Source organism: Argentina anserina, chromosome 3, assembly GCF_933775445.1.
Source record: "Argentina anserina chromosome 3, drPotAnse1.1, whole genome shotgun sequence".
Taxonomy (NCBI): Eukaryota; Viridiplantae; Streptophyta; class Magnoliopsida; order Rosales; family Rosaceae; genus Argentina; species Argentina anserina.
Window position 1 is genome coordinate 24,033,469 of NC_065874.1, and position 26,850 is coordinate 24,060,318.

The 26,850-nt window shown below is 41.4% G+C and overlaps 3 protein-coding genes across 5 annotated transcripts; 2 read left to right on the plus strand and 1 right to left on the minus strand.

The window, feature by feature from the left end:
* The first annotated feature begins 15,060 nt into the window (after nt 1–15,060).
* LOC126786319 (histone deacetylase HDT1-like) lies at nt 15,061–18,135 on the plus strand. The gene is made up of 9 exons (XM_050512104.1): nt 15,061–15,212; nt 15,820–15,890; nt 15,987–16,198; nt 16,618–16,634; nt 16,715–16,774; nt 16,861–17,003; nt 17,186–17,251; nt 17,375–17,471; nt 17,738–18,135. The coding sequence occupies exons 1-9, from the start codon at nt 15,200–15,202 to the stop codon at nt 17,929–17,931; spliced, it is 873 nt and encodes a 290-aa protein (XP_050368061.1). The 5' UTR covers nt 15,061–15,199; the 3' UTR covers nt 17,932–18,135.
* A 2,679-nt stretch (nt 18,136–20,814) lies between these two features.
* On the plus strand, nt 20,815–21,810 carry LOC126787293 (UPF0481 protein At3g47200-like). Its single transcript, XM_050513202.1, has one exon. The coding sequence runs from the start codon at nt 20,815–20,817 to the stop codon at nt 21,808–21,810; it is 996 nt and encodes a 331-aa protein (XP_050369159.1).
* A 712-nt stretch (nt 21,811–22,522) lies between these two features.
* Nucleotides 22,523–25,734, minus strand: LOC126785748 (splicing factor U2af small subunit B-like). 3 transcript variants are annotated; one of them, XM_050511383.1, is made up of 6 exons: nt 25,455–25,734; nt 24,844–24,930; nt 24,638–24,719; nt 24,399–24,525; nt 23,865–24,233; nt 22,523–22,710 (listed from the first exon to the last, which is right to left on the minus strand). In XM_050511383.1, the coding sequence occupies exons 1-5, from the start codon at nt 25,689–25,691 to the stop codon at nt 23,891–23,893; spliced, it is 876 nt and encodes a 291-aa protein (XP_050367340.1). In that variant the 5' UTR covers nt 25,692–25,734; the 3' UTR covers nt 22,523–22,710; nt 23,865–23,890. The 3 variants fall into 3 exon arrangements, with proteins under 3 accessions (XP_050367340.1, XP_050367341.1, XP_050367339.1); XM_050511384.1 differs by having other exon boundaries at nt 22,523–22,784; XM_050511382.1 differs by having other exon boundaries at nt 22,523–23,680.
* Between the last annotated feature and the right edge of the window lie 1,116 nt (nt 25,735–26,850).

A 26,850-nucleotide genomic window follows, 5' to 3' on the forward strand; every position in this document is an offset into this window, starting at 1 on the left:
GTTGATGATCGATGTGTTAGATATTTTTGGCCTTTGGGGCATGGCAGATTGGCAGCCATGGGTTCGATCATACCAATTCCAAAGTAATCGCCAATACTTGTATAGTTTCAAAGTATATGCCTACAGACTTCAAGTCATGATCGAGGATTCGAGCTCGGTGATATATGCAACTTCCATAGACGTGAAGAGATCGAATACTTTACGTCAATTTTGAGCAACCACCGACATATTTTCTGCACGCAATTTTAGAAAATCCTAACCTTTTAGCATGGCTATCGGCAATTTGGCCGATCTTTGAAATTGATCCATTACTTCTCACTGTACTGTCTTGACTTCTCATCTTTATTAATATCGGGACAGATCGATGGTTTCAGACCTTCAAATGCACTTGGATATAAATCCTTTAATCAACGAATGTAATTGTAATTGGGATCCGGATCCTCATTTGAGTTGAGTTTTTAGCTTCCTGACCTTTTCTTCATGAGCCGCCATGTGTCCATCTTGTTAGCTGAGTCATCTCTTTGACATCTTCTACTTCTTCTTCGTCTTCCAAATTCTTCAACTTCTTTTTCGTCCTAATTCGATCAATTGGATATTGACACTTAATCATGCCAATTGCTCTCCCCCAATGGAGTTGGCTCCATTGAACAAATCTCTTTCTTCATTGTCATTAATTCTAATTACCTTTTCTCTTCCTAGTTCTATAAACCAAGAAAATTATAATCCAAAATTGCAATCCTTCAAGTTTTACCCAAGGATTCTCTCGTTTTGTTCTTACCTAATATGGACCCAGACCAAATTAAGATCATATTCAATTATATCGTAACTGAACTCTAAGAAATAGATGATAAAACTGGAATCTTTTGAAGTTTTATTTCCTGACATGGTTATTTGGGTTCATATATACCTCGTGTTTGATTTGATTTAATTCTATAATAGAGGGCGAGCAGGAGGAGGATTGCAAAACAACAAATCTCAAAGTTGTTGATACCCTATCAAAGTTGTTAAGGTGGTAGACGGTGGTAATAGCATGGGTTGTGAGGGGTTTGTTGATGAATGCTTAATCATGACGAGACTCACGAGAGAGAGAGAGGTCTTGTATTTTCAGTGCCCTTTCAGTTTGGATGAAACTTAAGTCAAAAAATTGAATACATGCCTTTGGATGTTGCTCTATACATGTGGCGGCTCGTGAAGAGGGTCAGGAAGCTCAACTCAGGAGAGGATCCGGATCCTTGTAATTAACTGTTACCAGGGCAATATGTTGCTAGTCTTACTGCAATGAAAGTCATTGGTGCTGGCTTGATAGTTTTTTTTCCGATGAAGACTGATGCTTGATCATTGGGTGTTAGAGACACACATGTCTGTATACAATATTACTAATAATGCAACTAAAATTCCAAATTTCTTCGGAATATTTGCATTAGAGTTTAGATCGAATCCAATAATCATAATTAGATTAACCAAAGAGAGTAAGAGAGACCTCAAATTAAGCTAGCGTAGTAAAATGTGATACATATTGAGTCGTTAGAAACAGATACCACATAACGAAAAAGTGTGGTTGTCCTTCATCACAATCGCATGAAGTGTCGTCGGTGTTGTTTCTCTTGCCGGATGAAGAGCACAACTATTCCGTATGACGTTTGCATGAAGATGAAGGTCAATGTGCTTAAGGTTGAAGATCAACTGCAAACTCTTGGTAGATGAGTCAATTTGCAAAACGAAACTCCAAATCGAAGCTTGGTGTCCTTCTAGCATGAGCAACGCTGATGACGCCTAATTTAGGCTAAAAGATGGACGACGACGGAGCATTAACACTTTTTACATCTTGCAGACGTCCGCTCTCGATCCGATCTTAATATACATATAAGGGTCTAGTTCAATGACTACAAAATTTTTACACATAATATGAACAATTGAATATAAAACCACACTACAAAATATTAATTGTGGCGAACTTCCATCACCAAAAGTCATTTTTCCGTTGCAAAATATCAACGACATCAACCATGCATCGGCAAATCATTCGTCTCCAAAAGTGGCCACGCAATTACTCAACACCAGTGGCCACCAAAACTTGCACGACAAAGCATTGGACACGCCACCTGTTAGCGTGATTAGTGTTAGCGTGATTAGCGGAGGAAATTGTGGAGATCAATCAATATGTGTATATATAGGGATCGAATCAGATGTAATATGTACCTAAAAAAACACAATCAATACAACATTTTTATTTCTCTATTTCACTTGGCATCAGAGCCAATTTTTCTTTCCTTTTTTCTGGGTTTGGGTTCGTGTTCTTACCTCTTGTAAGAGCTCGGCGCCTTACAGTCGGAATCATCCACAGGAGCTCGCCGCCTTCCTCGCATCCCCGTCAGGAGGAGTCTTTGTCTTCATCACCCAGCGCCTCTCTCTGCCTCCGCCTCCAAGCCACATCGAGGTCTCCACCGCCGGCGCGCCACATCAAGCTCTCCACTGCACCAAGGTCCGGCTCCACCGCGCCGCCCGAGCTCTCCTATTTAGATGTTTTTTTTTCAATCGAAGGTTCGGGAGAAGAAGAGGCGGAAAGGGGGTGTTTTCAACCCTAAAATACCCGGTTCGATTGGACCCGGACCCGACCCGGCTCAAATTTGATAGGTTCATATCAGTTTTTTGGTGTTTCCGCTGTATAATCCCTGATTTTTAATTTGCCTTTTCAAATGGTTTTTGGAGACGAAGTTGAGAGTTTTCAGAACAATGATGTTCCGAAATTTGAAGTATCTGTCAAGAGTTCTGACAGTGGTTCATTTGGAGGAACCAAACTCAATGGGACTAATTTCCGTAAATGGAAGAGAATTATGACAGCTCATCTTCGAGGAATGCACAAGATGGGGCATGTAACCGGAGTAACTAAAGCTCCTAGTGCTGATGATATTGTTGCCTGCACTAAGTGGGACGACGATGATGGTCTTGTAATGTCAGTCTTGTGGAAAGTTATGAATGAAGAGATAGTTGATATGGTGGAGTCATGTGACACTATGCATGCAATATGGAGGACACTAGAAGGCTTATATACTAATGACTCTGATTTTATACAGGTTCATGAGTTAATGTGCACAGCTTTGGTGATGCAACATGATGGGCAACCAGTGACGCAATATTTCACTAAACTCAAAAATATTTGGGCTGAGATTGATGTGAAACATCTTTGCATGATCAAGAATCACGAGGATATTGTCTGGTACCAACAAGAAAAGGAGCTTGAGTGCGTTCATCATTTCCTGAAAGGTCTTGATCCAAAGCATAACAGTGCGAAATGGGAATTGCTCAGAAAGACCGAACCCCCTAGCATGATTACAGCTTTTACATATATCTGGAAGGATGAGTCTCACCAGGAGAGTCTTCATCAGACACAAGTTGAAGTTTCCGGCCTTACTATTCGTGCTAGCTCTTCGTCACCACCCCTTCAGCCGGCACCTCCAGTTCCACTTCATCAGCGAGGACCGCCTCCAAGCTTCGGGAATCAGCCCCGCCCTCCTTGCTCTTATTGTCATGATACTAACCATGCTCGGGCCACCTGTTGGAAGCTGTATCCACACCTTAGGCCTAAGCGGCCTAATTATCGTCCCAAGGCGAAAGCAGCCATTCAATTCGTCCACGAACCAGATATCTATGGTTTGGTTGGACATGACCATCACACAGCAGGAGGAGCAATACCTACCGCCTCCATAGTTGTTCGTGGTAAAATTGGTATGGCTTTAAATATTTCTAATTTTGTTGGTTTTGATACATGGATTATTGATTATGGTGCGTCTGATCATATGACTTATGACAAATCTTATTTTACCATATTGTCACCTCCACCAGTACCCTATGTTACTCGTATAAGGGAAATGGTCAGTTCGTATTACTCCCACAATAGAGCTTCACAATGTGCTCTATGTACCTGCTTTATCTCATCATTTGATATCTGTTCCCCAATTGAACACTGACGCTAAGTGTTATGTGACATTTTTTCTTATGTATGTGATATTTCAAGATCTTCTCACCGGGGAGTTCATTGGTCGGCGATATCTAAGGGGCCGGTTGTTTCATCTAGATCAGACATATGTGGGGGAGAAACCAGGGGCACAGTCTCAGACCGCTTTATTCTCCACTTCTGACAAGCTAAGTGAAGTTTGCTTATGTCATCGTCGCTTAGGGCATCTATCTTTTAGTGTTATGAAAAAATCAATGCCTACTTTGTTTATTAGTGTGGATGAGTCACTTTTACGTTGTGAGACATGTGTTTTGGGCAAGAGTCATCGATCTACCTATTCCCTTAGTAATTTTAATAAACATCTTCTTCCTTTTGAATTAATTCATTCTGATGTTTGGGGACCCTCCAAAGAGTCTATTATGTCCGGGATGCGGTATTATGTGTCATTTATTGATGATTGCACCCGTCTTTCATGGGTTGTTCTCCTCAAAACTAAAGATGAGGTTTTTCTGGATTTTCAAGCCTTCTATACCAATGTTCAAACACAATATAATGCCACAATTAGAGTTCTTCGTTCTGATAATGGGGGGGGGAATATGTGAATCATGTCTTTCAGGAGTTCTTTAACACGCACGAAATTGTTCATCAAACAATGTGTCCTTACACACCTGAGCAAAATGGAGTTTCTGAAAGGAAAAATCTTCATTTACTTGATATGGCTCGGTATATTCTTTTTAGTGCCCATATGCCTAAGTACCTTTGGGGTGATGCTATCATCACTTCCGCCCATCTCATTAATCGTCTTCCCTCTCGTGTCCTTCAGGGAAAAGTTCCATATGAGGTGCTTGCATCTCATGTCTCATTACCCTGTTTTCATAATCTTCCTGCCCGTGTTTTCGGTTGTGTTGCTTTTGTCCATCTTCTAAAACATCAGCGGTCTAAATTAGATGTCCGGACAGTTAAATGTGTTTTTATTGGGTATGGAGGACATCAGAAAGGGTACCGGTGCTATCATCCACCTACTAGGAAGTACTATGTCACTATGGGTGTTACTTTCTTTGAGGACATGAGCTATTTTGCCTCTTCTGATACTGCTCTTCAGGGGGAGACTTCATATTTTGAAGAGCTGTATCATGGAGAGGGAGAGACAAGTAAGCCAGTAGATATAGTGACAGGTTCTATTGAGATTACCAATGTGTCAGCTACACATGCACCACCGGATGATTCCGGCAGTGAAGTCACTCCAGAAATTCAGGTACCAGCAGATGACAACACAACTACCCCTCATGTCTCCCGTACTACTGTTTCTACACCTGACCAATGCTCTCCTAGTACGAAAGATCACTCATTTGAGGTTAGTCATCATATTGGGGCTAATACTAGTGAGACTAATAGTAGACAATATGTCTTGCCAAATAGATCTACTCGGGGTCAACTAACAAAAAAGTATGAACCCACCCTTCAGGCTAAAACTAAGTATCATGTGGCAAATTTTATGTCTACCAAAAGGTTGTCTAAGTCATATGAATCATTTTTGAATCAAATATCTAATGTATCAGTACCTAACAAAGTGCAGGATGTTTTGGGAGATCCGAAATGGAGGAAAGCAAGAGATGGAAGCATTACAAAAGAACAATACTTGGGAGCTTGTATCTCCACCACATGGCAAGAAGACTGTGGGATGTCGTTGGGTGTTTACAGTGAAGCATAATCCAGATGGGTCAGTGAGCCGGTATAAAGCACGTCTAGTAGCAAAATGATTCACCCAGACATATGGCATAGACTATGATGAGACATTTGCACCTGTTGCAAAGATAAACACTATTCGAGTATTACTCTCTTTTGCTGCTAGCTTAAACTGGCCACTCAAACAGTTTGATGTTAAGAATGCATTCCTTCATGGAGAACTTACAGAGGAAGTGTACATGGATCTTCCGCCTGGATATGTGGCCGCTTCTCCAAGTAACTTTATATGCAAATTGAGAAAGTCATTGTATGGTCTTAAACAGTCACCTCGTGCTTGGTTTGGAAGATTTTCACAATTCATGAGGAAAATTGGCTACAGACAGAGTAATTCATACCACACATTATTTCTCAGACATCAACAAGGGAAGGTAACAGCTCTAATTATATATGTTGATGATATGGTAGTTACTGTGAATGATACTGTTGAGGTGGATAGATTACAGAAACAGCTAGCCACAGAGTTTGAGATGAAGGACCTAGGTACACTCAAGTACTTCTTGGGCATTGAGGTAGCCCGGAGAAGTGATGATATCTACATGTGTCAAAGGAAGTACATCCTTGATCTACTAACAGAGACATGTATGTTGGATTGCACTCCCATTGATACTCCTATTGAGCAGAACCATCGGTTAGCAGAGTATCCAGATCAAGTGCCTACTGACAAACCTCGTTATCAAAGGCTAGTTGGACGCCTGATTTATTTATCACATACCAGACCAGATGTTGCGTATGCAGTAAGTGTAGTGAGTCAGTTCATGCATAATCCCAGTGTGGACCACATGGATGCTGTTGTAAGGATTTTGAGGTACTTGAAATCAGCTCTAGGGAGAGGAATAAAGTTCTCTAATCACAATGATATCCTTGAAGTTTGTGGCTTCACAGATGCAGACTGGGCTGGAAATATTACAGATCGGAGCTCCACATCAGGGTACTTTACCTTTGTTTGGGGTAATCTTGTTACATGGAAGAATAAGAAACAAAAAGTGGTAGCTCGATCTAGTGCTGAGGCAGAATACAGAGGTATGGCTCATGAAGTTTGTGAATTGTTATGGCTTAGAAATTTGCTACAAGATTTGGGTATTAAGCCTAAGTGTGTTGTGCAACTGTACTGTGACAACAAAGCGGCTATTGATATTTCATATAATCATGTGCAACATGATCGGACAAAACATGTGGAGGTTGATCGTCACTTCATAAAGGAGAAGCTAGATGCGAAGATCATCATTTTTCCTTTTGTTCCTACATAAGAGCAACTTGCCGATATGCTCACAAAATGAGTGTCTAAGAAGGCTTTTTATGACTCACTTAGCAAGTTGGGCATGGTTGATGTGTATGCACCAACTTGAGGGGGAGTGTTAGCGTGATTTGTGGAGATCAATCAATCAGATGTAATATGTACCTAAAAAAACACAATCAATACAACATTTTCATTTCTCTATTTCACTCCACCGAGAAGAAAAAACTGAAAAGCTCGAACTAGCCTCAGATTCAAGAATATGCAAATGAAAGAGAAAGGTAGAAAACCCATCGGGCAGTAGCCCACCGACAGCAAAGACATCATCTATGCCTTCGTTAGCCACCACTGGACAAGAAAGAAGAAAAATGTGAGGAGGTCACTCTCAGGCAAAACACTAGCGGCTAGGGTATTTCAGGAGAGATTAGCTTTTTTGCTCAATCGACTTAAAATTCTGTATGTGTGTTCTTCTTTACAATTAATCTATATATATTTGATAGTGTTTCAGGATGAATAATTGTGTATTATTGAATGATATGGGGGCCTATATATAGACATTACAAAACCACAATCCCGTAGGATTCGGAGTCCTAATATATTACGGAGATGCTAATCTATCTCCTAACATGAAACCTATTAGGCTAAGACACACATAAGGATAGAATAGTAATTCTCCTGGAACACTCCCCCTTGTGTCGCATGCCTAGGTTGCATGGTTCACAACGTTGCCTCGGTAAAAACCTTGTCAAGCAAACAAAAATCTCTTGGGTAAAACAAAAGCTTGATCGAAGGGAAAAAGAGCACAACGCACCAACTACTTAAGGATCTTAACATGTGATGTAGACTCTCCCTGAAGTCTACCAAACTCTAGAGTTCCGATAAATGACGCATGCTAATGCTCTTCACATGTTTCACAAAAGTATATTTAGGCAAAGACTTGGTGAACAAATCCGCAACATTGGATTCTGAACTCACTTGATTGATCTGAACATTCAAGAACTTTTGTTGTTGAACGTTGTAGAAGAACTTGGGCGAAATATGCTTGGTGTTGTCTCCCTTGATGAAACCTAACTTTGTCTGCTCTATGCAAGCAGCATTATCTTCATAAATACACGTAGGATGATCAGTTGTACAAACTAATCCACAAGAGTCACGGATATGGCGAACAAGTGATCGTAGCCAAACACATTCTTTAACTGCTTCATGGAGAGCGATGATCTCCGCGTGATTCGAAGAAGTAGCAACAAGAGTTTGCTTCGTGGATCTCCAAGATATCGCCGTATTCCCAATGGTAAACACACAACCGGTTTGAGAACGAGCCTTGTGCGGGTCAAGGAGGTACCCTGCGTCGGCATAACTAACTAACAAGTTGTTTGGAGTCTTTGCATCGGGGGAAGGAGCTGCACGGGACCGGTTTCTGCTCTCTGCACCGTGCACGGTCTCCAGGCCATGGCGGCCGGCGGCGTTGTTGCGGTGTACGGCGGCAAGGCCGGGGTCGGCGACGGCAGTGGTGTGGGGAGATACTGTGGCGGTGTTATCTCTGTAATAGGGGTAGAACAATCCCATGTCAAGGGAACATTTCAAGTACCGAAACAAATACTTGATTCTATTCCAATGACGTAGCGTAGGCGCGGAGCTAAATCTAGCTAATAAGTTCACTGCGAAAGATATGTCTGGTCTAGTGCATTGAGCAAGATACAATAGTGCCCCAATTGCACTAAGGTATGGAACTTCAGGACCAAGAACTTCTTCATCATCCTCTTTAGGACCGAATGGATCCTTCTTCATATCTAGACTTCGGACGACCATGGGAGTAGACAATGGACTGCATAGATCCATATTGAAACGTCGAAGCATCTTCTGCGTGTAATTTGACTGATGCACTAAGATGTCGTCGGCCCTATGCACAAGCTCAAGGCCGAGACAGAATTTCGTCCTCCCTAGGTCTTTCATCTCAAATTCCGACTTCAAATAAGACACGGTCTCTTCAATCTCATCAAGAGTACAGATTATGTTCATGTCATCAAAGTAGACCACAACGATGACGAATCCGGAATTTGTCTTTCGTATGAACACGCATGGGCATAGTTCATCATTCTTATATCCCCTTCTCACCAAGTATTGATGCAACCGATTGTACCACATTCTTCCGGATTGCTTCAACCCGTACAACGAACGACGTAATCTGACTGCATGAGCACTCCGGGGTCTGGAGGCACTTGATGGAGGTAAAGGTAGTCCCTCTAGAGCTTTCATGTATATCTTTGTGTCAAGATCCTCATATAGATAAGCTGTGACCACATCCATAAGCTGCATGTTTAGTCTTTCGGACAATACCAGACTAATAAGGTAGCGGAAGGTAATGATGTCCATAACAGGAGAATAAGTCTCTTCATAGTCAATGCCAGGTCGTTGTGAGAATCCTTGCGCCACGAGTCTTGCCTTATAAAGCACGATCTCGTTCATCTCATTACGCTTACGAACGAAGACCCATTTATGTCCAACTGGTTTGACATCTCTTGGAGTCAATTCAACCTTTCCGAAGACTTCTCTCTTCGCTAATGAGTCAAGTTCTGCCTGGATTGCTTCCTTCCACTTCGGCCAATCTGCTCTGCGTTCGCATTCAGCTACAGAGCGAGGTTCAACGTCGTCTTCAAATATGATCTCATGTGCGACGGAATAAGCGAAAACGTCATCAATGTATGTAGGGGTCGGTTTCGGACCGACTGCTCACTTGTGTAGGTCACTGAGATTTCGTTGTTCTCTGGCATCAAACAAGGTTCCATAGTGTCCCACGGTAATACTTGAGTTGATTCATAGACATAGCTGTAATCAGAGACAACTTCATACGATGGTGATTCATCGTTGATGACGTGTTGTGCCTTAGTCGTTCACTTCTTTCTAGGTTTTGAATCCCTAGAGTTTATCGGTCTCCCCATTTTCCTTTGAGGAGCCGAGGCCAAAGCTGCTCCATGCCGGGCCATCTCAGCATCGTCGCCACAAGGGGCGCCGGCAACACCATGGCGTACGGTGGTGCCGCCGCCGGCCTCCGTCCCACTGTCAGGGGCGGTACCAACGTTGCTAGGTCCAGGAGCTTGTCTTCCACGTCCATATTTCGGGACATCCAACCGTGCCGGTACATTTGCAGCGGGTATGTTCGATCTCGTCACTTTAGCAATATCTACAAAGTCGTCGGGCATCGAATCCGCGACTTTCTGGAGGTCGATAATGCGTTGCACTTCTAACTCACTTTAAGCAGTGCGGGGATCATAATGAGACATAGTGGGGACACACCACGTCAATTCCTGACGTTCATTTGGAATGATTACATTCCCATCTCCCCCTAACGACGGGAAGCATGTCTCATCAAAGTGACAATCTGCAAATCTTGCAGTAAAGAGATCTTCGGTGGTTGGTTCTAAGTAGCGGACAATCATTGGGGAATTATAGCCAACATAGATACCTAATCGTCTCTGAGGACCCATCTTAGTATGCAGCGGAGGCGTAATAGGCACATAGATGGCGCAACCAAAGATGCGTAAGTGTGAAATATTGGGTTCGTAACTAGTGAGCATCTGGTACGCACTAAACGCTTAGTTAGCCGCGGGTCGGAAACGAATAAGTGTCGCTGCATGCAACACTGCATATCCCCACGCAGAGACCGGCAAGTTAGTACTCATAACTATTGCCCGAGCAACAAGCTGAATACGCTTGATGGTAGCCTCTGCTAGACCGTTCTGTGAATGAACATGAGGAACGAGATGTTCAACTTCGATCCCAATAGACATGCAGTAATCATCAAAAGTTTTGGAGGTGAATTCTCCAGCATTATCCAAACGAATGGATTTGATAGGATAGTCGGGGTGGTGAGCCCGAAGTTTGATGATCTCAGCTAATAACTTAGCAAATGCAACATTCCTTGTGGATAGCAAAGCGACGTGTGACCAACGCGTCGATGCATCAACCAATACCATAAAATATCGAAAAGGTCCGCATTCTGGTTGAATAGGTCCACAAATGTCACCTTGGATACGTTGTAAGAATGGAATGTTCTCGGTCGAAGCCTTAGTAAAAGAAGGACTTCCTTGAAATTTAGCAAGAGAACAAGCTTTGCAAAACGAGCGATGGGCATCAGAAATTGCCATGGAGGCATTAGAAAGCACGGGAGGCATCACAAGCTCATGTGAAGGAGGGGATGCCGCCACCGACGGCATGAACGCCGTGGAGCTGCCGAGTGAGGCATGCTCGGCCACACCATGGGGTGCATGGGTAGGCACGGCCTCACCGTGTGGAGCACGGGTGAGATGATCCTCCAATCGCTTCCGGGACTTCAAAAATGGATGACCATGTGAATTCTTAAGAATTCTAATCATCATATCACGTCCAGGGTGCCCGAGACTGGCATGCTAAAGCATATAAGAGTCTGAATCACAAAAGTTGCGTTCAACCGCATATGATTCAAAGATTCGAATGGAAGTAAGATACAAACCATTCCCAAGACTCTTCATCTTCTCTAAGATGCGGCGCTGGCCTGCTTTCTCAGAGGTAACACAAAGATATTCCTCTCCATTATCAACATAAGTATCGAGGTGAAAACCATTGGCACGTATGTCCTTAAAACTTAGCAAGGTGCGGAGAGACTTCGACGCATAAAGAGCGTCTACGACATTGAGAGTCGTACTATTAGGCAACATGAAAGAAGCAGTGCCTCTTCCTTGAATGATGGATTTCGAGCCAATCATTGTAGTCATCGAAGAAGTCGAAAACATTAGATCCGTGAACAACTGCCTGTGCCGTAGGACAGTGTGGATGGTTCCGCAATCAGCTAGACATTCGATTTCACCGCGGGACATCTACAAAATGACAATTAAGAGAGTCAGCGACACGGGAACAATTCTATACAATACGCCGTAGGATATTGTAAGAAAGGGAATCGGAACAAAGCGCGATCCCATCGAATGTATCACATGGCAATAGTACTACATTCTTCAACTAAAGAGTTGGAAATCATGGTATTGAAGCAGTGAAATACCAAACAGTAAACTAGGGTAGTAGAAATCATCCAAAAATGGTGTGGATACACACACAAAGAGTGTCGGTGAGTGCAGATAACAGACTTGGAGAAAACCGGAAAAACGAACCGGAAACCATGTCAAAAGAACTCAAAACTGGGTGAATTTTGGACGAGGAAAACGTGGCAGCAGGGACTGCTGAAGTATGCCGGAAAAATGACGAGAAACGACGAAAAAATCGTCGGAAAACTCGCCGGAAAACCGGAGGCACCGATTGCCGGAAAACCGGCTGGCGACTGCCGGAACTGGCCGGTATGGAGGCCGAAACTTCCGGTTCGACAGGGGACGCCGGCAGGAACCGGGTGGCGGTGCCAGAAACACCAGAATTTGGCCGGAAAGCGGCGAATACGCCGGCAAAACGTGCCGAAAACGTTGAACAGTAACCGGGTCCGGCCAAGGGCAAAACGACGTCGTTTTTTGACATTCCGAGATTCATTTTCTAAATTTTAAGTTCCAAATTCACAATGTAGTGCTATTGAGGTCCCATGTAACCCAAAAACGTCCAATTTAAAAACCACGTGAGTTGCACATGTTGATCATCATGCTAAGTGTAAGGTAAATAAAATTCTCAAAGAGATCGTCTTGTGAGCAAGAGAATGAGAAATTTTATTGAATGCCAATCTTTAATACATCACACATGAACTTCTAATTCCAAAATCAAAAGACTATTCCAAAGTCTATGAAAATAACAATGGCGGTCGGCCATAACAATACTTGAATCATAAAGCTAAAGAAGCTAAAACGACTAGTCAAAATCGGGAGTGTCCATGGTAGCGGCCGGAGGCCTTGCTTTAGAGGCAAGGGGCTCGGACTTCATGGAGATATGGTGAGTCTCGATCTCATGGTCCTCATCCACATGATTCGATTCGGGTTGTAGAAACTTCTTGTAGGCGGAGTAAGCCTTGATCATCTCTTTGCTAGCGCGACAATCGCGATTAAAGTGCTTAAATGAGCCACATTTGAAGCATGGAGACTTGCTATTACCGGAAGTGGAGGCATGAGGAGGCGTACGGCCTCCTTGAATTTTGGGACGGGGACGGCCTCCCCCGGAGGGTGCGGCGCCGCCACCATCACGGGTCCAAGTATTGGACCGAGGCCGTGACCGGCCTTGTTGCCTCCCACCACGAGAGTTGTTGTTTTGGTGCTGGTATGGAGCGTTCCTTGATTGATTCTTTTGCTTAGGAGCTTTCCCATAGTTAGACTGTGGCGTAGAAATTCTTTTAGTGCCAACAGGTCTATTGTTGTTGTTGAGGAGGATCTCAGAATGTCTCTCCTTCTTAGCCAAGAGCGCCATTAAGTCGGCGAAAGACCGGATCTTCCCGTCCTCTACGTGAGTGCGGTATGTATGAGCTTGAACCTCATAGTTGATTGGAAACGTGACCAATGTCTTATTGAGAAGATCTAGGTCGGTCTTGATGACACCAACGGTGCTAAGATCGGATTGCAAGCATAGCATATCCTGATTGAAATCATCCACTCTCTTATAGTCCAATAGACGGATGTTATCCCATCTAACGGTCAATTCAGGAAGAAGCTTATCATGAACGTTGTTATACCGCAAGCGTAGTTTGTCCCATAATTCTTTAGGATCTTTTACATTCAAGTATTGCCTCTTGAGAGTTGCATGGATGTGACGTCTCATGAAGATGAGAGTCTGAGTCTTAGCCATGGGTGGGAAATCAGCAGGAGGGTCGGCAAACATGCCTTCGATCCCTCGGCTCTCGAAAGCGAGCTCCATGTCGGAAACCCAACGGTGGTATTCCTTTCCTTCTAGGTCAAGAAGGCCAAATTCCGGTCAAGATGACGATGACATCTACAAAATACATACGGAATCGATTAGATTCAAGTATAATAGGAATTAGAAGGGGTGACTTTTATGGTCACAAGAAAAATCGATGCAAACGTCGATACTCATGATCGCACCCAAAACAGCGGTACACTCAGGCGACCAGACGAAAATCGATTAACTTCCCTTTCAAAACAATTGTGACTCCCCCTGGACCGTCACACAGAAAACATTGACCAAGAGGGAAAACCCATCCCTCGATAGTCTCATCGGCGTTATAAGAAATGCCGGAATTAAGACAAGAAGAAGGCTAATAGCGCCCGATATAATATATCTATACGTTCAAAAGTGGGAACGTTTATGAAAAATTTACCTTTGAAGGTTTGTAATATATGGGAGTAGCTTCTCTTGAGTGAAGTCCTTACTTGTGAATTTCGCGTTTCTTGCGTGAATATGCGGGAGGAGCAATTTTGAATGTTTTGATGCGGGGACTTGTGGGGCAAAAAGATGTTTTTGCGGAGCGAATGCGGAGTAGATCCTGCGGGGCTGCGTGCAGGGGCCGTGGGGCTGGGCCGCGTGCAGGGCTGCGTGTGTGCGAGCAGGGGCTGCATGCGTGCAGGGGCTGCGATGTTGCAGGGAAAGCTGCGTGCGGGGCTGCAGGTGCTGCGTGTGGGACTGCAGGTGTAGGGGCTGCGATGCTGCAGGGACGACGTGCGTGCAGGGGATGCAGGGGGTGGGTTGCATGGGCTGCGGGGAGGGCTGTGTGCGGGGCTGCGATGCGGCGGTGAGTAGATGCCGGAGGCCGGAATCGACGACGGCCGGCGGAGGAAGAGAAGAACAAGAAATCTAGGGTTCTAAAGGTTCAGGATTTTAGGGCAACGTGCTGATAACGTGTTTCAGGATGAATAATTGTGTATTATTGAATGATATGGGGGCCTATATATAGGCATTACAAAACCACAATCCCGTATGATTCGGAGTCCTAATCTATTACGGAGATGCTAATTTATCTCATAACAGGAAACCTATTAGGCTAAGACACACACAAGGGTAGAATAATAATTCTCCCGGAACAGATAGGTTATTATCAGTAAAAATTTAGTTTTTATGTAAATTTATGTTACAAAATTGGAGTAGGCTGGTACAACTCTCCATGAGTGTGTCAGTTCACGTTTAGGGTTGATAGAGTTTTGTATAAGCCTCTTGTCACCGATAACGGAGGCCCAAGCCCAAGGGGCAAGAAAAACCCTAGAGCCTTAACCTGGCGGCAATCCCCTTATATAAGGCCCTTCAAACCCTCACGTACTCGCCTCTTCTTCACATCCGCGCTCACTAGTCTTTTCTCTCCCTCTCTATAAACCCAGGCCAAAAGCCCTAGCTTCCCTCCTCTCTCTCTAACGCCTTCAATGGAGTTCTGGGGTAACTCTCTCTCTCTCTCTCTCTCTCTCTCTCTCTCTCTCTCCTTGTTATTCTTACATGTTTCCTCTCATGAATTTGTACGCACATCTCATTTGTTGCGAATACCGTCTTGTTTCATTTTCAACATGTTTTCATGTTTATGGTGTTTTGAGATTCTGAGACTTTGGTAAAATACGTTCACGGTTATAGGGTGCTATTGTGTTTTGCCTATGTCTTAGTTTTGGCTCTGAAGTTGTATGTGGTGTTACTGTGTTAGTGTGTGCTTTTTGAAGTTTGGGTTTAGGGTGTTGTGCGGTTTTGTTTCTGCAGGCTGGGTATGCGATTTTCATGTTTTCTTTCAGTTTATGTTGTTGGGTTATGTGGGTTTTATATTGCTCTCTGTTCTTTGATGTCATTTGTGTGTGATAAAAAAAGTATGGGTATATAAAGACGTCAAGGTTCCCATGTGTGCCTCTTTGTCAATCATGGACCTTAGTTTCTGGATAACTTTTTCGGCTGTCTCTATTGGCTATTTAGAAGGCTGTTCTGTTTATAGGTTAATTTTTCTGGTTCGAGAGAAGTTTTGTGTTTTTGCTTGAGATGTGCTAATAATTGTCTTTTAACCCAGGTATTGAAGTGAAGGCTGGAGCACCTGTGCAGGTATTGCCAGACCAAGGCAATGTGATTCATTTGTCACAGGTTTGTTTAGTTTCTTCGCTGCAGTAGTTTTTTGTTTTTTGAAACTATATATGAATGCAGTGTTGTCAAGGTATTTACAGGTTTTATGTTCTTTAGGCTTGTCTAGGTGAGTCAAAGAAATCACCTGAAAGTGTTGTTATCTACGGAAAGGTTGGAGAAAAGGAGCTTGTGTTGGGACATCTTATTCCTGGCCAAATCCCTCAGTTGTCATTTGATTTGGTCTTTGATGAAGAGTTTGAGCTATCCCACAACTGGAAGAATGGCAGTGTCCACTTTGCTGGCTATCAATCTGTAATGGGTGATGATAGATATCCTTTCACTATACCTCTTTAATTTATTGTCCACCTCTTTAATAAGACTGGATTGTTTTGAAACTATGTTTTAGGATAGGGTTCTCACTATTTTTATATCGGAATACTTGGACTTCATAAGTTCTTTCAAGTAAGTTTGGGACTTGAACACCAGTGTAGAATATGACGTCTGAAATCAAGTTTTGTCATAGAATTCCTCACTGTTTCGTGCATTGTACTTTTAATTGGGCTTTCATGTCTTTGCATCTATGAACAGATCATCTGTGTTTAGGGTATTGCCTTTGTGTTCATTTGTTTTTTAAATGCCTTGGAAATTTTAGCGTACTTGCTGTAATGGAAGTGCAGAATCTCTTATTGTGTTTGAAATGTTAGCTCTACCATTGGTTTCCTTGACCAAATGCTGTGCTTGCTTCCACTGAGGGATCAGATGATGGTGAGTAAAACTTATTGTGTCTTGATAACATCTATATGTCTTTTGAATCTATAATTTATTTTTATTTCTTGTTGTTGTAGAGTTTGGATCAGATTCATCTGAAGAAGAGGAAGATCTCCCAGTGGTTCCTGCAGAAAATGGTAAATGTTGCATAAAGACGTTCATGGTTAAGATGTTGTTTTGCTTTTCTGCTTGACCGTTTAGTTTGTACTTGCTACTTGTTCAGGGAAAGTCGAAAATAAAAAACCTGCTTCAGCTAAGAGCAATGCCAAACCTGAATCTTCTGGAAAGCGAAAGGTTAAGATTGAAGAACTTAAAGTTGAGGCTGATGAAGATGATTCTGATGACTCAATGGACTCAGCTGACTCGGTATCTATTTAAATTTGTTTTTGGTTTTAAACTTCTGTGTCTACATCCCTGCATGTTTTTTTTTAAAACAGAAACCTGAAACTGCTTATCCAATTATTGGTTACTTGTGCTTGATTTTGAATTTATTGCTTGGTTATATTTGTTGAAAAGATATTAATGTTGGTTTTTTTCTTCTTTTATAGGATGATGATGATGAAAGTGATGATGATTCTGATGAGGAAGATGAAGAGACACCCACCCCTAAGAAGGTATTTTAGGTGGTTTTGTGAAGATAATTTTCTTTGGATCTATATGGGTTCTGTTGAATTTACTATGTGTATTCATTGTTTGTGTATTGATTTTGTTATTTTGTTTTGTATCCAAATTTGAAGCCTGAATCTAAGAAAAGAGCCCAAGCCCCTGGATCTGCTAAAACTCCAGTTTCTGCTAAGAAGGCAAAGATAGTCACCGCTACTCCTCAGAAGACTGGTAATCTCTCTTAAATGTTCTTTTGGTTGCAATTGAATTGCTGTACGTAAAATTGCAAGTACAAATTATACAGTTTAGCTGTTAAGTCATGAGCTTTTTATTTAGTACATGCATGGTCTTGTGCAAGGCACAGATGGTTCCTAGGTTTCTGTTTTATAAGTCAAAAGGCTTTACCGTTGCATAGGGAGTTTGGTTTTCTGTGCTTTGTGAATCTTCCCCTTGTGCTTATCTCTAGCTGATCTTTTTGATCTTTTTCTTTCTTATAGATGGCAAGAAGGGCGGCCACACAGATACTCCACACCCTGCAAAGAAGGGAAAGACTCCTGCTACCGATAAGTCCAAGGCACAAACTCCAAAGTCTGCTGGTGGTAGTCTCTCGTGCCGCTCCTGCAACAAGACATTTGGTTCAGATGGGGCTCTGCAGTCTCACAACAAGGCCAAGCATAGTGCTGGAAAGTAGAATGGAGATGTGGCTGAAGCACAGCTGGTTAATCATATATGATATTTTTGGTATCGAAGAGTACAGGGGAAGTTGAAGGGTTTTGACATTAGCAGATTATCCTCCGGATTTATTTATCGCCTTGGTTTGTTCGATTGTTTTAACTGAATGGTTTAGTGTGCTATCTGGATGTTTTTACCTGATTATTAATTAGTCTTTTTGCTTAATTCTCTGCTTCCTCGTCATTATTGCTCATTTGCTTTGGTATCTTGAAGTCTAATTTAGTATCTAGTTTTACCTGTTTGGCTTTTGAGATTATCATCTGCTTTTAGATAGTATAAGCCGTGTGAGGTGACCAGAACCAAACAGAACTATTTGGGCTTTAGATCATGGGATGCAGTTATTAGTTATTACATTGTGTTGTTCAAGGTGATCAAACTCAGAACTTGATTATAAATCGAGTCTAACATCAATGTTTTTTGATGTTTATGAAAGACGAGCTCTTTGGCCAACAACATTATTATGGGGCTCTGTTGTAATCTTTCGTGTGTAACCTGCCATCTCAAATATCAGTCATGTCACTCATATGACAATTTACAAGCATGAAAATCTCTGAGCTGCTGTAAGATCGAATCTCCCGTACGCTATTTTAATTTTTTATTGTTTGGTTCCAACGCCTCATGTTTTTAGGGAACTTAATAGAAGCTTACTCTGGCTGCAAATGTTACCATCGACACTTTCGTTTGATTAGAGATCAGCTTAGTATCTGAGGAAAAGATTGAGATTGCCTTAGGCTTAGCATCCCCACAATCTATCTGGCTTTGATGAGATTGGCCTGGTGGAGGTTGTGTTGTGGTGTATGCATTCCAACGCTAAATCCCATTGGTGATGTTGTAAACCTGAGGATCAGGATAATGTCGTCCTGTCATCGCTAAATTAGCGGCTTTGGACACTTACTAGCTTCATCAGGGAAGGGCAAGATCATTTAAGCGAAACCTGATCAAGAAGTTTCAGAACTGTAGGAACCTCAAAATGCGCTGCAACACGAATTCTACTACATTCCAACTAAGTCTTCATTCAGCGAGGAGACGAAGGAATCGACATTGCTGCCTGTTACTATTCAAAATGCTGAAGACCTCCAGCTTCTTTGCAATGTGTATTCTTCTCTACCTCTTCAAGCTGTATGCTGTTACAATGGCAAATGTAATGCCCTTGAAAACGATTGGTAATGAAGGGATTTGTATTTTAAATACCAATTAAATTGGAGCACATCTAAGAGACTAACTACTTTTGCTAGAACAATAAGTATCAGTAAACCTTGGCTCATACATGAGCTGCAGTGGATACAAGATCTTTCTCCATGTGCTGCAGCTGGATAATTGTCTGTGAGCTTGATATTGTCAATGCCGAGTCGAAATCTTCAGGTGAGGACCAGGATCATAGAGCAATATGACAATGTACGGCAGTGTATGACAGTCTGAGAGTAATATGAAGATTTTAAGGTGAATTCTAGTCTTTCCCTTGTGGTAGACTATTAAAGTCCAGCGTTCAGGCAGCTTTAAGTTGTCCTTCATGTATTAGATTGGAAGTTAGAATTTGGCCTAGTGATCCTTGCTAATCCTTTTACTCGTTCTACAGTTTCGGTGCAGATGTACTATACAATCCAATATGCCTCCCACATCTTGTTCGAGTGCCTACTAACGTAAGCTCAAGAACTCCATGCCGTTAAGCTGGCTACTATCTTATATTAATGAACTTAAGTTTTAGACTTCCAGATCAATATTTTGGTAAGCTTATCTGGAAATCAAAGAAAGAAATTCGAATGGAGAGAAGTCAGAGAACAAAAATTGAGTAAGACAGCATGTTTCTTTGGACTTAAGCTTTTCAGTACAAGGATATGCAATTTTATTCATCATGTACAAGTCACAGGGAAAACAGTTACATAACTTACTAAGGATATGTACACAACATGTTAAGCACAATAGAGAATAAGCCAATCATGCTGTTTCATATTCGACTTAAAAATGTGGCATATACCAAGCTCCCCAATTATTGAGACAACATTAACAAAGTCGGTCGCTCAGATAATTTCAGTCAACTTCGTATCATTCTATTAAGAACTTGACAACCTATTTTTCTTAGGAAATATTGCTGTAAGTCTGTAACATGGTCAATAAATCACTTAAGCCATCACATCAAATGAACGATGACCTTCATATAAGCTAATTCATTGACATCTATCCCATTTGTTTATGATCAGTTAATGGTGTTCCTCTAACCATTAAGAAAATTAACAACCTCAATTTCTAATATGCTCCAGCTTCTATGTACTAATGGCCTCTGTGGTCGTGGCAGGGAGGCAGTTCGAAAGTCAGAACAGGCTCTCTATAAAACAATATTACAGATAAAACTGAACGGCAATCAAGGAAGGGATGCTCCTGAGTTGACTTCACCTCTTATCATGAGCTTGTGCTATTTAAGGGACACCTGAGGAGAAAGAAAGCAAGCAATCTGACGACGTATATTGAGCATTGTAAGTTCTTGAATTCACACGTTGTTTTCGCTTTTCATCTGATTCATGTAAACCCTAATTGATTTGTATATTTGGTGGCAGAAACCATCTTCATATTTATTCAAGAGAATTAGAGAATCGCATCAAGAGGAAATATGAGTGTGGCTTTCGAAATAGAAAATGTGCACCCAGCTGGGAATGTATCTGTGGAGCCTTCCATCTTCCGAGTTCCTGAACAACTGCGGCGTGTAAATGACATAGCTTACACACCTCAAGCAGTCTCTATCGGTCCATTTCATCACGGAAAGGAGGCTTGATAGTCACAGAAGAGAGCAAAGACGAGTACCTGCAACATATTGATCTGCTTAGGAGCGAAGCCATAGTATGGGGACATGAAGCACGATTGCACAAATGCTACAATGATCGAAGAGCAGTTCAGTGATGACTTTGCGACAATGATAGTGAAAGATGCCAGGTTCATCATTGAGGTCATGTTGAGGTATCATTTCCCTAAACTGAGGCTTGACAATGATATCATGTTAACCGAACCCCGTTTGTCACAGTTACGACGTGACATGGGGTTGCTTGAAAATCAACTGCCATTCTTCATTCTTGAAAAGCTTTTTGACCCGGAGAGTATCACCGGTCTCTCTCCTTCGGATAGAGCTGGACTTTCGGTGATAAAACTTTCTTACAATTTCTTTAAACCTCTAATGCACGTCGATAAGGGAACAGAAGGCGACTTGGAGGACATAATCTGTTCATCTAGACCACATCATTTTGTTGATCTGTTAAGAAGTTTCTACGTACGAAACCACTACATGAAAGCAGAAGCTAAAGGAAAACTGAGGACTGTGCCAAGCGTAAAAGAGCTTCAACAAGGTGATGTCAAGTTTGAGGTACTAAATTCGAGTAACAACCTATTCGACATAAAATTCCTTGCTGACACTAAGATTCTGAAAATTCCAAAAGTCATAATAAGTCATGAAACTGAGCTCACTATCAGGAACGTTCTAGCCTTTGAGCAATGCCATCGCACTTTGGCCGAGAATTACATGACTGATTATGTTATGTTCATGGATCGTCTCATGAGCACCGAAGAAGATGTGAGGTTGCTTGCTGAGAAAAAAATTGTCAAAATTCTAATCCCTAAGGACCGATCAGGTACCATCAGCTCGAAGACCTCAGCTAAGGAGCTGATCAAGAACCTTACTGAAGGGGTTATAGTAGACCCAAATAGCTTTTATTTCGCCGAGCTTTGCCAAAATGTGGACAAGTACTGCAGATCGCCCAAGGTAGTTCAGAAAACCATTGCTGTTATTTGTTTACTTCTAAGCGTTACTGCAAACATATTGCAGGCTATAATTTGCCAAAAGAACAGTTGCTAGAAAGTCATGCATGATTCTAGCGAGAATATAGTACGTACGTACTCGTGGTTTTCTCCATTATTCCAACAAGTCATCATCATTTTCTTTCCGTGGTTCTCTCCATTGTTCCTGCAAGTCTTCATCTTTTCTCCCGTTAATCTCTGGTTAAACAGTACTATAGGTTTGAGCCAATTTTGTTAAAAGCTCAACTGTGCTTGCAAATTTGAAACTTTTGTTGTATGCATGAGTGATATGATGTGAATGAGGGCATCTTCCCACAAAAGAAAGAAAGAGAGGTGAGTGCCTAGTTCGTCTATTTATTGGATTTGTGTTGTGAAATGTATTGATATATCTCAAAATGAAACTTTCTCGCAACTATTCTACTTTCCAACAGTAATGCATAAGGCGAGATTTCTTCATCCAGGGTTAATGAATTCTAACTTCAAGTGCAACAATTCTCAAGTCTGGATAATAACAATAGGATGTTTCAAGCTCCATATTAATTCACCTAGACATTATGTCGTTCGCACAGGAAAGAAAGAAGCTACACCATTCCATCTCATGTTGCACTACAGGTCTACAACCAATTCCGTCCATGGGTTTCCTGTTCGGGGCCTCTGTTTTTATTTACTTGCGAGTTATTCTTTTGTACGATTTGGGAGACATAATAAACTAGACTAAACACTAAAATCATGCAGAAAGCTGTTTAAACATTTTGTGAAGAAACTGGTCATTACTCCCAAATATATCATCTCCACAAATAAAACATATTGATATATCATCTCCGCAGATAATCCATTTACTAGTACAATCCAAATACTGATATCATTGAAAAGGAAGAGAATGAAAGAAAAGCAAAAAACTAATTGGCTGCTGCATCCGATAAGACATTGACGATTCCTGCAAACATGCTGAGCCAACCTGTAAACAAATTCCACGGTAAGCTGCAACTCAAATGGGAACATGTGATACCTCAAATACAGGGATACCTGAACCTGCAAAACTAGTTAAAGATGTAAGACCATGACTATCATCTGTGTACATAAAAAAGAGAAGACAAGAAACTGACAACAGAACCGTGATACTCTGATCTGTCACTAGTCTTTACTTTGTGGTGGCTCAAGGAACTGAAGGAACCCCTGACTATAAATTATGCAGCCCAAGCAAACAAACATGCTACTTAAGGAACACCTAACTAAAAACAGTAAAAAGTATGCAACGCAAGCAAAGATGCGTAATACTCAAGGAATCCCCGACTACAAATGTATGCAACACAAGCAAAGAACAAAAATCAATTGCCTGCAAACCACAGGCCTATTTGAAAATATATGGCCCAAAAACAGGTGAATGGTTTTTATTTTAAATAGCAAATAAGATTCAGATTCTAATATGGTACTTTCCAGATTCCACAGAAAAAATCCCTTTCCAAATAGTTTCTTATATACAATAACTTTACCCTTATTGCTCTCCAAGATACCTACGTTGTTCCTATAGTTTCTCTAGATTTGCATAATCATGTATTCATGTAGTTGCCAACTCAAAAGCAAAAGTGACAACTTTGATTGCAGGGAAAAAGACAGTGAATGGTGCAAGCTAAGAGTAGGAAACCGGGATGGGAGAGGGCCGGACCAGTATGGAAAGTTTCAGCTTGAAGGTCGAAGGATGACCTAACTCTACTTATTGGTTTTCAAGAGCTCCTCTCTATCCTAAAGGGATGAAAGAGAGTCCAGTTGCCATATAGACAAAAATGCAATGTCTCACGTCTCTCTAGGTGACATAGACAATTGCCTTTGGCTTAAAATGATTTTGATTAAAAAAAACACATGCAGTCACACAATATGAAGGCAAAGTCATTTGAAATCCATATCACATGTGTAAACCTGCACACCACCTGCACAGTGGAAAATGGGGTGTGAGCTATACTTATTGAAGGAATTATTTAGGTTGAAATCTAGTCCAGAATATCATGATATTAACCTCCCTATACAAACACATGTATATGTAACTACTAAAGAAATGAAGCTATAAACTACACACACAGATGGAGAGAGAGAGACTAATATCAGAAACCATACCCTACTCAGTGCTGCAAATGATGTTGTTACTCGTAACCATTCTCATAATTTCCAGTTTCAGCGTGGCCATTATTGTCAGTGACATCCTTAGAAGCTGTTTCGTTTTGTTCTCTTTCCCTGTTCCACTGCTGAATTTTGGCTCGTCTCTCCTCACTGCCTTCTCTGACTGGACTGGGTTGTCTTCTCCTTCTCCTCTCAGTGCTCCTGCTTCTACTGCGTTCCCGCCTACTTCGACCAGGGCTTAAAGTCTTGTAACTTCTTTGATCCCCACCATCATACCTTCTGCTATGCCTGTTCGGGCTGCGACTCCTGCTTCGACTCCGGCTATGCCTTCGTCGAGAATTCCTAAACAGCTCACGTCTCAATTGGCTGAGATTACAATAACAACAACAATTATATCTCCACTCATTCTATTAAACAATATAATAATAAAAAATGCACCTAGCTATGACTAGGTGCTCTGCTTCCAAAAAAAAATTAAACATCCTAAAAAACAAAATTAAAAGTAAATATCTACTACCAAGCCAAATTTACCTCCCAATCCTCTTCAGATGCATGAAGTTGCAATATCCACCACGATTGCACGTATTTTCATCATATTGCCTGCAGGTGGCTTCACGGAAGTCTGTCACTGGAGAGAACTCCACAATGATAGGACGCCCTGCAATTATTCAAGGGAAGGAAGTCATTTTACATATTCTAAAACCAAAGATTAATCAAAGGCATAAATATCAGAAACATTGAACACACCAAATTCCAAGATAGAGACTAACCAGCATAAAATCTTCCAGTCAGATTCTTGAGTGCATTTGCGGCATGTTCTTCCTCACTAAACTGAACATATACATTGCCCACCTGCCCAACAGTAGAGGGAAAACATAATTAAAAAAAGAATTATATTCTATCAGGGGAGGCGGGAACCAAAAAGGGGGGGGGGGGCATTAGAGGAAGGTTAACACTGTTGAGTAAGTAAACATACCATGTGGTCAGCTATGTTGTCGCAGACATTCAACCTTTCAATTTCCCCGTACTTGCTCAACTCTTGAAAGAGATCCTCATAAAAGTCCTGCAATTTTTGCGCACACATACGTTTAATACAAAAAATATGCAATTCGATAAAAAAAAAGTTGCACCCGGCATCACAATTTACAATACAAGCATTGCAGGTTAAGAAATAACTGCACGACAAACCAGTTAAAAAGATTCCTTGATATGACATGCACAAGTCTAATTAAAAGAAAGAGACAAAAAAAATCTAGGATTAAAAGCTTTTCCCTCCACTGTTACTATCTTCCAAATCTCTCTCTCTCCTCCCCCCCCCCCACACTAATACAGTTATCCATCTCCAAATAAAACCCGTGATTCTCTGATAAAATATTCTCCCAATTTTAAGCTTCTCTGACTATTAAACAAAAGCATTCTCATTCGATAATTAATTCTATTAAACACAATGTTAGTGTGAATAAAATAAAATTACACACACACAATATCAAAATTCTATACATATAAAATCGAATATATGAAAATCCAAACAATTAGGGTTGCAATATTGAACACGAAGGAGGAGAAGAAGAAGAAGAGGGGCAAGACCTCGAAATTGGATTGCATCTGGCGGGGGTCGAGAGGGTGGCCCTGGGCGGTGACGCCGGGGGTGATCATATCGGGCCTCTGGTACATATTGGAGAGCAACAGAGTCGGGCTGACGCTGGGCTTCGTGTGGATCCTGGCGCACCGATCGCCGTGTCTGCAAGCGCCGATCTTGAAGTAGAAAGGGCAGTTCACCCTGTCCTTCTCCGTCGCAAACATTGAAGCCAAGTGCTTCGCCATCTTTGTGTTTCTCTCTCTCTCTCTCTCTGAATTTAGGTTTCGGCGATTTTGGAAACAATTGAATTTGGAAAAGTGAGAGGAGGGGGGATTATTTATACGAGTAGGATTCTCTTATATCATGGATCGGGTCCGGCCCAACAAATGACCCGGAGCACATTAGTATTTCCTTAACCATTATTATTAGTTTTGATCGACTCTAAATCACACTTGCCTGGTATCATTTGGTTCAGCCGCATTAGACTCTCCACGTAAGTAAGAGGTCGTGAGTTCGTCTCACAACAAACTTGTAGTAGCATATAAGTTGTTGTATTTAATAAAAAAAATAAAGGTCTAAATCACACTTTATAATATAGATCAAGTGTTTATCTTGACGTCAAAACAATTAAATTGGTGACGGAACCCTTTAACTTTATTTTATTTTATTTTTAAGAAGTGATTGTCATGTTATCAATTCGATTACAGAGGAAGCTTTAATGATCATAACTTGGTGTTCAATTACTCAAGTGGTCTCTTGAGCAAGGTCTTTCATCATCATTGTTCTTCATTTTCAATTTTCCAAAATGAATACATCCATGAACTGATCGGAACTGATCTTATTATCGTAATGCCCTCCATTGGAACAAGAGATGACAGTAAAAAGCTGCAAGTAAACTATTTGAGATTTACCACTGGAATTAGCATGACGAACTCAAAGCAAGCAATTGCCATTTCTACATTAATTATGAACTGAATATGGCCAATTTACATTATATATTGTCAATTACTATGAAGCCTGTTGGTGTACATCCTCTAAAAAATGATAAGCTGAATAACATCATGGTTATATCACTAAAATCATGGACTACTAATGAATGAGCTTGATGCCTTGATCATTAGTTTAATCATCATAAAAATAATGATGCTATTCTATCTGACATTTCGCGGAATAGACAGTGAAATAATATACGATGGACCTCTGTGTCTTAGCTGATCAAGGAACAAGAGTGCATTCCCAATCAATATTGTAGTCTGTTCTTCAGTGACAATGGAATTTGAGTTTCCCAGTTGACGATACCAACTATATAGTTGCAGGCTTGCGGCTCTTGCATAGTAAATCTGAATGACAAAGTTGGTTAAAAATCAAGAAAGTGTTTGGTCCCACCAGTTTGGAATATACTAT